Raw genomic sequence first — 16,233 nt, forward strand, 5'->3', positions numbered from 1 at the left:
GGGCCGGCGAGGTGGCGCTAGAGGTAAGGTGTCGGCCTTGCAAGCGCTAGCCAAGGAAGGACCACGGTTCAATCCCGAGCGCAGCTGGGTGTGGCCCAAAAAACAAAACAAACAAAAACAAATGGTCTCAATTAAAGTAGATGAGAAGAATTCTAAGAAAAATAATCAGACCTCACATCTCCTATAAAATAAGACAAAACTTTTGGGGGAAAGATTTTACATATGCTTTTACAAGTCTTTTCAAAATCTTCTGATATGTCATACACATAAGAACTCACTGTTTTAAAGTTGCATTACAAATAATTCTTACTTTGCTTTCTCTTTCTAATTCACTTCTCAGCCATTCAAAGTCACTGTATCTTCTTCTAACAGTTGATTCCTTCAGCTTGAAAATAGGTAGATTTGTCTGAAACAACAATAAAAAAAATAACTCTTTTGATGAAGCAAGTTACAGATACTTCAAAAGGCAGAGGTTAATTACAAATATAGCAAAGAAAGCCCAGAGTATCACCAGGAGAGGCACAAAAAGAAAGCTTGTTATTTACACCACAAAATCTTCTTCCTTTTTTTTTTTTTTTTTTTTTAAGTTTTTGGGCCATACCCAGCAGCACTCCTTGCAGCCAGCCAACTAGAGTTTGATCCCTGACACTTCGTTTAGTTCGAAAACCTGCCAGGAGTGATAACTAAGCCCGCAAACAAAAGCAAAAGTTGGAGCTAGAAAGACAAAGAGCTGGAAAGGATGCTTTGCACACAAGAGTTCAGAGATCCCTATGCCTGGACCCCCAAGCAACTAGTAGCAGTAACTTCCAAGTACCACAGAATATGGCACTCAAAAAATTTTTTTGCAAATATGATTTTAGTATCATTCTGTCTGAATTTATGAAAATAATGGAACAGGACATTTAAAACATTCTAGTGAGCTAAGATGATGTCAACCAAATAAGAATCAGAAATCTAGCACTAAATGCTTAGACTGTATCATAATATACCATGCTCAGACAAAGAATACCTTAACTACTTTAAATGAAATACAATATACTTTATCATGACTAGATTAGATCTAGCATGGTGAAAAAATGCATAAAGTACTATTCTTAGTAGTCTCCTTCAAAATTCCAGAAAAGAAACTATATTAACTCTTCTTATAGGAGTCATACAAATCAGATCAAGCTCTGAGATCCAGTTTTACAAGCTTACAATAGGCGTAAGAACTAAAAATAGAATGACTGGTACTTTGAAGTTACATAGGTATATAGGAATACTTTTACATATTCTCTTTAATGAGACTGCAAAACTTTACATTATAAAGTAACAAGATTTCTATTATTTTTACTCTTGCCTGTAAGAAGAAATATACAACCAAATCCATATAGAAAAAGTTCGGGGCTCGGGGCCGGAGAGATAGCATGGAGGTAAGGTGTTTGCCTTTCATGCAGGAGGTCATCAGTTCGAATCCCAGCGTCCCATATGGTCCCCTCTGCCTGCCAGGAGCAATTTCTGAGCCTGGAGCCAGGAATAACCCCTGAGCACTGCCGGGTGTGACCCAAAAACCAAAAAAAAAAAAAAAAAAAGAAAAAAAAAAAAAGAAGAAGAAGAAAAAGTTCGGGGCTAAGGGAAGAGAATATTGGAAGAAGGACGGGAACGGAGGTGGAGGGAGGACAATTTGGTGATGAGAATTCCCCTGATTTTATGTTAATATGTACCTAAAATATTATTGTCAACGATATGTAAGCCACTATGATTAAAATAAAAATTATATTTAATAAAAAAATAAAATTAGGGCCCGGAGAGATAGCACAGCGGTGTTTGCCTTGCAAGCAGCCCATCCAGGACCTAAGGTGGTTGGTTCGAATCCCAGTGTCCCATATGGTCCCTCATGCCTGCCAGGAGCTATTTCTGAGCAGACAGCCAGGAGTAACCTCTGAGCACCGCCAGGTGTGGCCCAAAAAAAAAAAAAAAAGTTTGCAATTATGACTATCAACAAAAGTTGTATATTACATGACTTTATCAAGAATAGATTTTGATATGTATACAAAATCGAAAGCTTATTAGGGACAGAAAAGATCTGTCACAATTAAGGTCTATGGTATATTAAAAATCTTAATAAAATGTACTTTCAGATGAGTCTTTTCTAACTGTTTTGCACTAGAATTTTAATTCATTTTGCAAAGAAAAAGTAAAAAAAAAAATAGTGTCACCAGAAGAGAAGTCTGACTTAATCAATTTTTTTGTAAGGCAAATCATCAATGTGTAAAGTTCAACTTATTTGAAAGAAAGTCCCAATCATTTAAGCTTAATGCCACTGGTAATTGTCACTCAGAAAAAGAAAAGCTTTTTATTCAGGACCTTAAACCCATTTTTAGTGGTCTCCATTTTTCTCAAAGTGTATTAACTTCTCTATGCTGTACACCTTATAGCTTGAACTCTTTATACAGATGCTACTGGGCACAAGTGTATAGGTTTCAATCAAGAAACTAGATCTCACAAGAGGTTTAAAAGCACTTGAATTTTTCTTTCCCAGGTAACCACAACATTTGTTCATTGTATTAATGACTAAGAGCAAAATTGCACCTAACAAGACCCTTATTATACTAAAAGTCAAGCTTATATTTAGAGATGCTGGCTTGCTGTACAGAGGGGTATTCTCATTCTCTGCAGGGAACAAAATTAGGTCCCCTGGAGAGTAGGGTGATAATTCCCAGAAAGAAAGTACTGGATTATTTCTCTCTAATTTCACCCATTGGCTTTTTAACCAAGTTCACCCTTCCGCATTAAAATATTAAGTCTTTGTAAGTGTCTAAAGATAGAAAGGTCTTTACAGAATTGAGTGTTTTCTGCAGGTGAGATTTTACATTTTGAATTCCCTCCTCTCAAATTACTTTACAAAAGGGATTAGCTGCTCTCTTTATTCAGCATGTTAAGATCAAGCTTGTGAAAAGAGTTCCCTAAGAATATTCATACTTCTGGGTGCGGAAGTCTATAAAGTTAATCTCTGAAACAACATATCAAGCTTACAGGTACAATGTTGAGAGAAGAGTGCCAATTCAGCTCACTTTACCTTCCATTTTCCCTTTTGAACTTTTGACACAATCATGATTTTATCTCTTGCCTTAATAGAAGGGGAGGGAAGAAAAGGTCCATTCCTTGCTATGATTAGCTAAAAGTTTGATAGAGTAATAATTACATATATCAAGAATTTTCTTAAACTAACCACAACCTTTAATGTTTATATTTATCTTTTTTCTCAGATGACTATCATCTGTATATAAGTATTATTTCAGAATTTTATAAATTATTAAGTAATCCTTACTGTTATTTATCTACTATCTGCAAACTTATTGATCATCACAAATAATTTTTTTTGTTTGTTTGTTTTTGGGCCACACCTGGAGGTGCTCAGGGGTTACTCCTGGCTGTCCGCTCAGAAATAGCTCCTGGCAGGCACGGGGGACCATATGGGACACCGGGATTCGAACCAACCACCTTTGATCCAGGATCGGCTGCTTGCAAGGCAAAGGCCGCTGTGCTATCTCTCTGGGCCCCACAAATGATTTTCAATTTAACCATTTTGTTTTGTTTTGGGGTCACACCTGGTAGTACTCAGGGATCATATGGAATGCCAGGGATCAAACGTGGGTCAGCCATGTGCAAGTACCCATTCCAGTCCCTCAACTTAACCCTTAAAAAATGACCTACTTATGCGCCCCACAGAAGCCCGTGGTGGCCATCGACAGCTAGACATGAGACAGGGCAGGGGCAGTAGCAGTGGATATGGGTGGGGACATGGTTTTCTGAAGATGACACAGGGAAGTTTTATGAAAGAAATTTTGTGAGAGGCTAGGGGAAAAGTAAACTTCCCAGGCCATCTGGGTCTGGCAGGAGTATTCAAGCAAGTTTTTTCTAGTTTTAATATATAGCTATAATATAAATGAATTAAACATGACCCACTTTTGATTTTTAAAAAGAATTAATGATAGTTTTTTAATTTCCCCTAGTTTTTGAAGGAACCAAATATATTTTTTTAATTTTACTGTGTTACCAGTTACATAGTTACAAAGCTATTCATGACTGAGTTTCAGGCATGCAATTATGTTCCAACACCACCAATCCTTTCACCAGTGTCCATTCCCACTTACCTCTACCAATGTCCCAGTTTTTCTTCCTCCACCCAACTGCCAGTCTCTGTGGCAGCGTCCTTTCCCCCCCACTTTAGGCTCTCTGATTTCTAATATTGTTGTGGGTGGGTATCATGCATATCACTTTAGTGTTCCCTTCCTATCTTATCTCCCTTACCCCAAAGTGGCAAACTTCCTACTGAAGCCTGTTCTCATGCAGTTTTCACAAAAGCCTTTAGGCTTTTGATATTCCTCTACTAGTTTTCTTTATATTCTATACGAATGAGATCATTTTCTTTTTTTTTTTTTTTTTTTTTTTTTTTTTGTGGTTTTTGGGTCACACCCGGCAGTGCTCAGGGGTTATTCCTGGCTCCAGGCTCAGAAATTGCTCCTGGCAGGCACAGGGGACTATATGGGACACCGGGATTTGAACTGATGACCTTCTGCATGAAAGGCAAACGCCTTACCTCCATGCTATCTCTCCGGCCCCGAGATCATTTTCTATCCGTGCCTCTCCTAATTTCATTCATCATGATACTCTCCACATCTACCCATGTGGTAGTCAATTGCCTGGTTTCATCTTTTCCAAACCAAGTAGCAGTCCATTGTGTATATGTATCATAATTTCTTTATACAGACATTTGCTCCTGGGCACCTAGGTAGTTTTCAGTTTTGACTAACTGAATAATGCCATGAAAAATAGAAATACAAATGACATTTGTATTTTTGGACCCCTGGAGGAGTGAAGTTTTTGGGTCACATAGAAGCTCAATTCCTAGTTTTCTGAATGGTCCACATAGTTTTCCAAAAAGATTGGACCAGTCAATATTACCATCAGCAGTGAGTGGAGGCCCTTCTTTATCTCCACATCACTGCCAACATTGGTTGCTTTTGTTCTTTTTGATGTGTGCCAGTGTCTCTGGTGTGAGATGACATTTCAGTGTTTTGATTTGCAATTTCCTGATGAGGAATGATGCCGAGCATTTCTTCCATATGCCTTTTGGCCATTTATACTTCTCTTTTTTTAAGAAAGTAGAGAAGTTTACTGAAAAGTAGAGGAGAAAGGAGAAGAAGTTCCAAGGAGGAACTCAGGTCAAAGTTCTGTATTTCTCCTTTAAGAAAGTTTCTTTGTTTGTATTGGGCCACACCTGGTGTTATTTATTCAGGGCTTACTCCTGGCTTTGCACTCAGGAACACTCTTGGTGGGCTCAGGAGACCAGATGGGATGCCAGGGATCAAACCCAGGTTAGAATGTGCAAGGCAAGTCCCTACTCACTGTGCTGTTACTCCGGCCCCACTTTAAGGAAGTTTCTGTTCATCTTATACTCATTTTAATGAGTGGTGGGAAGATATCTTCTTCCAGTCTATGGTGTATCTTTATATTCTGGTCATTGTTTCCTTTAATGTGCAGAAGCTTCTTTTTTTTTTTTTTTTTTTTGGTTTTTGGGCCACGCCCGGCAGTGCTCAGGGGTTACTCCTGGCTGTCTGCTCAGAAATAGCTCCTGGCAGGCACGGGGGACCCTATGGGACACCGGGATTTGAACCAACCACCTTTGGTCCTGGATGGTCTGCTTGCAAGGCAAACACCGCTGTGCTATCTCTCCAGGCCCCTGTGCAGAAGCTTCTAATTTAATGTAGTCCCACTTGTTTATCTTAGCTTCTACTTGCTTGGCAGTGGCATTCACCCTTAAAGATGTCTCTAACTTCAATGTCATGGAGAGCTCTGCCTATGTTTTTCTCAATGTAACTTATAAATTCAGATCTAATAGATATCTCTATTCCATTTTGCTTAACTTTTGTGCATGGCATTAGAAAAAGGTCTGGGGGCCCGGAGAGATAGCACAGCAGCATTTGCCTTGCAAGCAGCCAATCCAGGACCAAAGGTAGTTGGTTCGAATCCCGGTGTCCCATATGGTCCCCCGTGCCTGCCAGGAGCTATTTCTGAACAGACAGCCAAGAGTAACCCCTGAGCACCGCCGGGTGTGGCCCCTCCCCCCAAAAAAAGAGAAAAAGGTCTGGGGGCCAGTGAGGTGGCGCTAGAGGTAAGGTATCTGCCTTGCAAGCGCTAGCCAAGGAAGGACCGTGGTTTGATCCTCTGGCATCCCATATGGTCCCCCCCAAGCCAGGGGCAATTTCTGAGCCCTTAGATAGGAGTAACCACTGAGCATCAAATGGGTGTGGCCCGAAAAACCAAAAAAAAGAAAAAGGTCTGAGTTTATTTTTTTGCCTGTGGCCAACTACTTTTCCCATTATCACTTATTGATGAGACTTTCCTTGAGGAATCAACTATTCTTATAGGTTGGGGTAGAGTTCTATAAACTCTATAGAGTTCTAAAGTGCTAGAGCAGCTGGGAATGTGGCAAAATGGTAAAGCACAGGCCTTGCATGTGTCAAGCCCTGGATTTGTCAACCACTTTTATCCTTAGCCAGGTGTAATCCTGGGGAAAGGATCAAATGGTAGAGTAAATTATAGTCCCCACCTCACCCCATAACTGCAATAACAACAAAAAGGGCATAGTGCTAGATACAGTAAGGAATATAATATGAGCAGGATACATTCTTGACCCTTATATAGAAAAGTTTAAAGCTGTATGTAACTTTACATAGTTAAATGTACTACATAAATAGAGTTATAAATACCAAAAGCTATACATATAAAGTTAAAAGATCAATTATCTACATAAAGAGATGTTTCATTAAATGTAAAGAATTTAGAAACTAATAAAAGATTAAAATCAATAATCTCTGAATTCACCAAATGGAGTGGCAGAGGGAGGAATTGGGAAGGGATCCTGAGACAATGATGGAAAAAAGTAGATACTTTGGGGTGGAGGATGTGGTGGTACTTGAACATTGTACTGATAAAATCCCATTATAGTATTGTATATTAGTGACTCAAATTAATAAAAGAAGGTGCTAGTAATCTGACAAAATAGGAACAAATAGGAAAAAAGAGCTGCTTGCCAACATTCAACTTTACTTACGCAGAAACACTAGTTAAAATAAGACCCCAGAGCCTAAAAATGACGGCCTCAGGTAGGAGGGCCACAATGGCAGTGCGTTTGAGTTTGGGCCGGCATGTTGCTTTTTGTACGAAGAGTTCCCTGGACTGCAGCCGCCATTGAGTTGAGAGAATACTTTGGGCAGTTTGGTCATGTACAAAAGTGCATTCTACCTTTTGATAGAGAGACTGGCTTTCACAGAGGTATGGGCTGGATTCAGTTTTCTACGGAAGAATATCTTCATAATGCATTACAGCAGGAAAATCATCTAATTGATGGAATAAAGCTCCAGGTTCAAGTTTGAAGACCAAAACAAGGGGATCAAACAACCAATGAAGAGAAAGATTTTTTAAGACTGTCACTGAATATTAAATAAAGTAAACAAACAAATAAAAATAAGACCCCAGTCTCACTTGTCAGAGAGACAGATAACTGAATGACACTGACAGTGAGGGCATTGAATTAACCATCTCAAAAAAAACTGTGGAGATGTGGCTAACCCAGATTTGATCACTGGCACTCCATATGGTCGGTCCCCTGAGCATGGCAGCCAGTGTCTGGGAAGCCTTAAAAAAACTTTTCAAATGAAAAGTGAAACATGGGCCGGAGAGATAGCACAGCGGTGTTTGCCTTGCAAGCAGCCGATCCAGGACCTAAGGTGGTTGGTTCGAATCCCGGCGTCCCATATGGTCCCCGGTGCCTGCCAGGAGTGATTTCTGAGCAGATAGCCAGGAGTAACCCCTAATCAACGCCAGGTGTGGCCCCAAAACCAAACCAAACCAAAACGAAAAGTGAAACATAAATACAGAAATGTGCACAAGCACATGAAAGATAAAGTTCAGTTTGTTTTTAAATCTAGGTAATGTTAAAATTTTAAAGTTAAACTTAAAACAAATTTTAAAAAATAGACCCGAGACATTTCCTCAGACTAACAAAATTTAATGCTAGGAAAATAAGTTCCTTAAAAAGTTTTCCATGGAGCAATAGTAATAGCACAGTGGTAGGGTGTTTGCTTTGCACCAGGTTGCCCAGGATGGACCTGGATTCCATCCCTGATGTCCCATATGGTGCCCTCCTAGCCAGGAGCGATTTCTGAGCGCTTAGCCAGAAGTAACCCCTGAGCGTCACCAGGTGTGACCCAAAAACTAAAAAAAAAATAAGTTTTCAAATTAATAGCAAACTTAGAAAAAACTATCAAACCTCATCTGACTAGCTCAAAAGGTGATTCAATAAACGATTAAAGTAGTCTTTGAAGAAAACCTATAGCTATAAATGTCCTTCTTAAAAAGGATATTTCAGGGACTGGAGATAGTACTAAGAAGGCACTTGCCTTTCACATGGCCACCTGGTCTACACAACACAGTTCAATCCCTGGCATTCCGTATGGACCCCTGTGTTCCACCAGGAATGGTCCCTGAGCACAGAGTGAGAAGTAAATTCTGAACACATTTGGTATGGACCCCCCCCCCATTTTTTCAGTCAACCCCCCTAATTTTCAACCTTAAAATAAATATAAAAAGAACATGAGCAAATAGGAGAAGGAAAAGTAAAGTTTTATGAAAATAAATTAATAGAGACCATAAACCACATGGAAAATATAAATGAGAAACATTTCAATGCTTCAATTATAGAAATGGAGGCTGAAAATGAGATGATTTTTAGTATATTGTTTAATAAAACTTCTGATGATCATACTATTTCTGCTACAGAGAAAGAAAATAAAAATCTGCAACCTTGCCAACTTTTACTTTGTTCTAAATCTTAGAGATTTACTCAAAAATTAAAGTACAAACTTCCTAATATTCAGTCTCTATTTTAGGCTCAAATTCCGGCAACAGAACTTTGCTTTGATTTGGGCAAGAAAACCTGTATCTCAATTTGCTAATCTATAAATTAGCAAATTTATTAAAAATGATGGCATGAGGGGTCGAAACAGTGGCATGGAGAGGTAAGGCATCTGCCTTGCCGGCACTACCCTAGGACAGACAGACCACGGTTCAATCCCCTGGTGTCCCATAGGGTCCCCCAAGCCAGGAGCGATTTCTAAGCACATAGCCAGGAGCATCACCGGGTGTGGCCCAAAAAACAAACAAAAAAAAACCAATAACAACAACAAAAAATGATGGAATGAAAGTTAAAACAACCTATAAAATTCCTTTACTATTTGGAGAAGAAAAAAAACACAAAGGACCATTATTTTGACTTGAATTACAATGATAATTCTGGACAATCATGCTTTTTTTGTTTCTTTGTTTGGTTTGGTTTTTGGGTCACACTGGCAGTGCTCAGGGGTTACTCCTGGCTACACTCAGAAATTGTTCCTGGCAGGCTCAAAGGACCATATGGGATGCTGGGATTCAAACCACTGTCCTTCTACAAGCAAGGCAAATGCTTTACCTCCATGCTATCTCTCCAGCCCCAGACAATCTTATCCTAGACAACTGCTGTAGTGATCAAACAAGGTAACATGGGCTGAAGAAATAACTCAAAGGGTTGAGAACGTATTACATGGGCATTACAACATACTCAAAGCAAAGCCAGGAGCAACCATTGAGTACTGCTAGGTGGGTACTTCAATAAGAAAGGAAAAAGTTTAAACTGCACCTAGCATACAGAATTTCCAATAAATCTAAGCTATTTTTATTACCTCTTTTAGTAAGAGGTTCTAATATTTTCCTGTATTATTCACCAACTGTTATTTTTGTTACATTTGGTTTGTTAATCTTTTGACATTTACAAATAATGAGTACAAACTGAAAAATTCTTTACCACCAAGTGTCTGTTCTGTTTCATCCTCTCTTCCTTCTTATCCTCCTTTGAAGGACATACTAGGAACTAAAACTACACATCTAAGGCAAGTGTTCTACACTGAGCCACATCCCAAAACCAGTAAAACATTCTTAAGGACAATCTCCTATAAAACCAAATGTAGGGGCTGGCATAAAAGCACAGTGGTAGGGCATTTGGCTTGTACACGCTTGATCTGGGACCTGGGTTCAATCCCTGACATCCAATATGGTCCCCAGAGCCTGCCAGGAACAATTCCTGAGCGCAGAGCCAGGAGTAAACCCTGAGCACCACCAAGTGTGGCCCAAAAAACCAACCAACCAAGTAACACATCCCCCCAAAATTGCAGAGTACATTTAACATTGATATACGCAATCCATATTTAAATTATTTCAGTTGTACAAACAGTATACTTTATGTTTTAAAAACCAAAACCTAGGGCCAGAGAAAGAGCTCAAAGAGTTAGTATACAAGTTTTGTCTGCCTCCTCCTCTAGCATTGCATGGCTCCCCACTCACTGCCTGGTCCCTGAGCATGACTTAGACTTAGTTTTAGGGTACCCAGGGCTTACCTTCTGGCTCTGCACTTAGGGACTACTCCTGAAGATAGTCAGGGGGGGACATGGATGCCAGGCTATTTACATTAGAGAGAAAGCAACAGTTTTCCACAAATTATTAACCACATAGGATAAAAATCACCAAAAATAAAATGAGCATTATACAAGAAGCAAGAAAGCTCTCGGACAAGTGCTTTCTTCAAGTCTAACATACTATTCTTCAAAAAGCTGGGTCTTACCTTTAATTTCACAGGCTGACCTATTAAAGTCAGCAGCTCAGAGATACCCTATACGTAACTTGATTATCACTGATAGCCAAGCAGAAAACCAAGCCTCAAAATGTGGTCATGTGAATACAGCCCAACAATAGATATTAGAAAAATGTTTACTAGGTGTTTCTAGTATTTCTTCAGATAGTGTCACATGTACATTTAAAGAGAGAGACTGGCAACAACATCAAAAGTATACTCAATAGACCATATTCTATTCAACTGATCCTCAGAGATGTAAGTGGATGCCCCACTACAATTCTTATTAAAGGACTGCATTGCTCCAAATATCTACGTCTAGATATAAAGGATAAGCTGAGAAGTGCTTAAGCTATTACCTCGTCCTTCAGTACTTTTGATAATTATTTTACCCAATTTGGAACTGCATAAATACCTGGAGATATGGTTTATAACCTAGATGAACTCTAAATATGTCTAGGGAGAAGTCACTTAAGCAAATAAAAAGCTTTCAGTCCAGAAAACCTTTGAAATGTAGATTGTCACTAAGCCAAGGTATTTAGTTTAGTTTCTTTCCTTTTAAGAAAAAAAAAAAAAAAAGACTTCCAGTGATACAATTTCCCTTTACTTTAAAAGAAGTATTCTATATGGTATAATTTCTAAACAACAGAAAAGAAATTAAACAGGTTTAATAATGATATAAACAATCCCCTACTTTCTACATATTCTTTATTTGTGCATTTCAACAAGTTTTTGTTGCAAACTCAGCAAAGTGTCCAATAAGCAATCTTTAATGGAACTAATTCTATTATAAAGAAAACTTTGTTCACTGATTCAAAAGCATTTATATATAAGATCATGCAAAGAACACTGCCTATTAATAGCATAAGATCCTTTTGCCAGCTTGCCTGTTCTTAATCACTTCAACTAAGAAACACCCACCCACACCTCAAGTGCACCACCTACTGAATCTCATTCAAATTAGTCTCAGGTGAAATTGGAACATCAGTATTTTGGGTGATCTTTTATTTCTTTTCTTTGGGTGGGGGGTTTACACCTACTGGTGCTCAGGATATACTCCTAACTCTATTCTCAGGTATCACTACTGGCAGAGCTCAGAGGACCATATGGGATGCAAGAATCAAACCAGAGTTGGCTGCATGCAAGGTAAGCAAGCACCCTAGCCACTGTACTATTACTCTAGTCTCATATTTTAGGTTATTCTAAGAAGCTGTTAAAAACCAGTATTTTGGGGGCCGGAGAGATAGCATGGAGGTAAAGCGTTTGCCTTTCATGCAGGAGGTCATCGGTTCAAATCCCGGCGTCCCATATGGTCCCCCGTGCCTGCCAGGAGCAATTTCTGAGCCTGGAGCCAGGAATAACCCCTGAGCACTGCCGGGTGTGACCCAAAAACCACAAAAAAAAACAAAAAAACCAGTATTTTGGGGCTGGAGCGGTGGTGCTAGAGGTAAGTGTCTGCCTTGCAAGTGCTAGCCTAGGACAAAAAGAGGTTCGATCCCAAGGCACTCCATATGGTCCCCCAAGCCAGGAGCAATTTCTGAGCAGTAGCCAGGAGTAATCACTGAGCGTCAATGGGTGTGGCACCAAAAAACAAACAAACAAAAAACCCAGTATCTTCAGGGGCCAGGGTGTTTGTTTGCCTTGCACGCGGCCAATCTAAGGACCTTAGTTCGATCCCCTGGCGTCCCATATGGTCCCCCGAGCCAGGAGTGATTTCTGAGCGCAAAGCCAGGAGTAACCCCTGAGTGTCACAGGATGTGGCCCAAAAAGTAAAAAACAAAACAAAACAAAACAAAACAAAAAAACAGTATTTCAAATTACTCAATGTGAATAGCAGAGCACAGAAGAACAGAAGAGGAATCTGAATGATCACCATAACATTCTGGCTAAGAACAGAGCCAGAAGTCCTGGCTTACTACTAAGATGGGTGGGGCCCAAAAACAAGGGGGGAAAAATTGAACAGGAAACAGGATGCAAAGTTATTTTAGGTAAAGCTATTATGTGGAAATCAGTGAAAGAACTTTAAAGGGTTGGAGAGGGAGTGAGGCTTACAGTACTTGCTTCACATGGAAATAAATTCTCCAGGCCCAATAAGATGTTTCAGCTGACTATTTTCAGAATAAGGTTACGCTGAGCCCCCTCCCCTCAAATCACCCCTCACAGGCTTGGGAACCATATGGGATACCGGGAATTGAACCAGGTCCTTCCAGGGTCAGCCACATGCAAGGCAAATGCCCTACCGCTGTGCTATCTGTCTGGCCCTCAAGATGTGTACTTTTAAACTAATTCTGGGATATATACTATGGATTATTTTCTCTGTCTATGGATAAGCTTCTGCTCACTCTTGAGCACATTACTCTTTTTGTTTTGTTTTGTTTTTGGGCCACACCCGTTTGACGCTCAGGGGTGCTCTCAGAAATCGCCCCTGGCTTGGGGGGACCATATGGGATGCCGGGGGATAGAACCAGGGTCCATGCTACGCTAGCGCTTGCCTCTAACGCCACCTTTCCGGCCCACATTACTCTTTCTTATCTTCTCCTTCTCTTCCTCAGAACCTCCAAATAAAACCTGTTTATACTTTTTTTTTTTTTTTTTTGGTTTTTGGGCCACACCCATTGACACTCAGGGGTTACTCCTGGCTTTGCACTCAGAAGTCGCTCCTGGCAAACAAACGCCCTACAGCTGCACCATCACCCCAGCCCCTGTAAAATAAAACACCTACGATTCCTGCCTTGTGCTTCAGCACATGAGACACATTTGGAATAGCCCCTGCTCTGCTCCATAATAAACTGTAAACCACTGCGCCCAACAGCTCCTAAAGGACTCCTAAAGGAGCCTAAAGCTCCTAAAGAGACAACATCTCCTGATAGCACACCAGCAGAGGTAAGCTAACACCGCCCACAGAAGAAAGTGGCTGCTCCACTTTGCAGCCACGAAAATATTATAGCCAAATAAGCATAGTACACCATATAGAAAACATCACACTACAAGCATGACAATGAGGAAAAAACAAAGGGCAACACCATGTATAGAGAAGGAAGATGGCAACGCTGATGGATGACCTGAAAAGTGCCAACCACTTATTTGCCTCAAAATAAGGAGCTTAGAGAAGAAATATGGAGGATGTTCATTAAACTCAAAAGAAAGCATGGATCAAGATGAACAAAACACAAATAAGAACCAACAGAATATGAAAAATAGAAATGAGAAAACTCTAAACAGAAATAACAGGACTGAAAAACGTGGTAGGCAAAGTGAAAACCTTACTGGAAAGCCTCTCCAACAGAGTAACAGCAACTGATGACAGAATCAGGGAGCTGGAAGATGAGATGCATAACAACTCCATACAACAGAAGGGATTAGAAAGGCTTAAAGCAAGTGATCAGACAATGGAAAAAATCCTCAAAGAATGAGAACAGACAAAAATAGAAGATTCTGACAAACTCAACAGAAACAACATAAGAACATTGGAGTTTCAGAGACCTAGGAAGAAAATCCCCAAGTAGAATCAATAGTCAAGGACATCATTGCAGAGAAACTCCAGAGTTAAAGACTCCATGCAATCAAATCCTGCATGCCTGAAGAGGAACAGCTAAAAGACATCCAAAGAAAAGCACCCAAAGACACATCTTAGTCACAATGATGAATCCCACAGATATAGAATACTGAAAGCAGCAAGATCAAAAAGGAAAATTATGTACAAAAAAAGCATCCTTAAAATTTAAAGCAGACCTGTCACAAGATATCCTCAAGGCCAGAAGGCAGTGGTGAGATATAGTGACAAAACTCAATGAAATGAATGCTTTACCTAAAATACTGCACCCAGACAGAATCAGGTCATTAAAATGGCAAAATTCCCCAAAGCATTGTACAGATTTAATGTAATACCTCTAAGGATAACCATGACATTCTTCAAAAAAGTGGATCAGGGGCTGGAGAGATAGCATGGAGGTAAGGCATTTGCCTTGCATACAGAAGGACGGTGGTTCGAATCCTGGCATCCCATATGCCCCCCCCCCCAACCTGCCAGGACGATTTCTGAGCATAGAACCAGGAGTAACCCCTAAGTGCTGCTGGTGTGACCCAAAAAACAAAAACAAAAAAAAATGTGGATCGGGCTTCCCCGGGCCACATGCCTGGGCAAGCCAACGATTTGTGTCCCTTGGCAGACCTTGAAGGTACCCTAGGCTTTCCCCTATTCGGCTCCTTAGGGAGGGTCTGGGTAGGGCTCTGAATTTCCGGCCTCCCAGCTTATTGAAGGATCTCTTTCCTTCCTGGGAGCTGGAGTCTAGCAGCATGGGGTTCGGCAGGCCTCCACCATGCCAGAGGCCTTCTTAACCAGGCCGGGGGGGGGGGGGGGGAGGTGCAGGACTTGGGTAACCCCAGCACCCCTCTACCGCCTTGCTCCAGATCTCCAGGGCTTCCCCGGGCCACATGCCTGGGCAAGCCAGCGAGTTGGGTCCCTTGGCGGAGCTTGAAGGTACCCTAGGCTTTCCCCCATTCGGCTTCTTAGGGAGGGTGTGGGTGGGGCTCTGAACTTCCGGCCTCCCAGCTTCTTGACGCAGGCTCTGGTAATTAATAGTACTCACTATCATTGAATTATGTTTTTATGTATGCAGAATGTCCATTTTGTACTCTGCCCTTTCGCACACCCCTACAAAAGATCATTTTTCTCCTTAACTCTCTTAACCCCTATCATCATTACTCCTCATTTACCCTTTTTAATTTAAGTACTGTAGAGTCCTAAGTCACAGACCAAAGTGGTGCCCTGGAGTTAACACCTACCCAACTATTCCAAAAGGCACAGAAAGGACACGTATGTCTTTTCAACATTTTATGTGTTTTTTTGACGGCTATAACTTTTGCTGAATATTCTCTTATACAGTGACGATCCCCCCATTTTTTTGTCTTCTCTTTGTGAACTGTTCAATATGGAATTTGGTGTGAAAGAATCAGTTTAATGCTTATGTTTGAACCAAGTCATGGGTATTGTTGGACGTGTTCTTACGTCCCCATATACTCTGATAACGCCACGTGGCTTTATTTCTTGTTTGCCTAGGCACACTAAAACGGGAAAATACTATACATACCAATAAGTTCTTATCTAATAGAGATGGGAACACACAAATCTTGTAGTGCAATGGGACCTTACACCCTGAACATTGACATAAAGACCTGGCACAAGCCTCAGAAGAATGGGCATTCTCCATTCACCCCTGATCTAGAGAAGACATCTATGAAACATCCAAGGTTGTCTATAACATCACCTCGAGGCAATCCTCTACCAGGGAAGACCCTACTGCTGCTCTGACATAGACCTACTCAAATGAGACTTCCCTTAACACTGAGAAGACTTAATAACAACAATGACCTGCTTACTGGACAGGGCTTTCTGTATTGCCCCTTAATTGTGAGGTGAAACTAGAGGATACTCCACACCAGCCTGACTTCAATGTAGAATGTACAGATTCCAGGATCTTTAATACAGAAACCTGATGCCAACAATAGGACTGCATGAAAAATAA

General features: G+C 40.6%; 1 protein-coding gene across 1 annotated transcript in view; it reads right to left on the minus strand.

Annotated features, from left to right (window-relative positions):
- SNX3 (sorting nexin 3) overlaps positions 1-16,233 on the minus strand; it is a 45,157-nt gene that overhangs the window by 12,640 nt on the left and 16,284 nt on the right. Inside the window, exon 2 of the mRNA XM_049771225.1 lies at positions 311-406. Within this exon, the coding sequence (XP_049627182.1) occupies positions 311-406 (96 nt within the window). The remainder of the gene's footprint in view (positions 1-310; positions 407-16,233) is intronic.

This window comes from Suncus etruscus, chromosome 4 (genome assembly GCF_024139225.1).
Source record: "Suncus etruscus isolate mSunEtr1 chromosome 4, mSunEtr1.pri.cur, whole genome shotgun sequence".
Lineage (NCBI taxonomy): Eukaryota > Metazoa > Chordata > Mammalia > Eulipotyphla > Soricidae > Suncus > Suncus etruscus.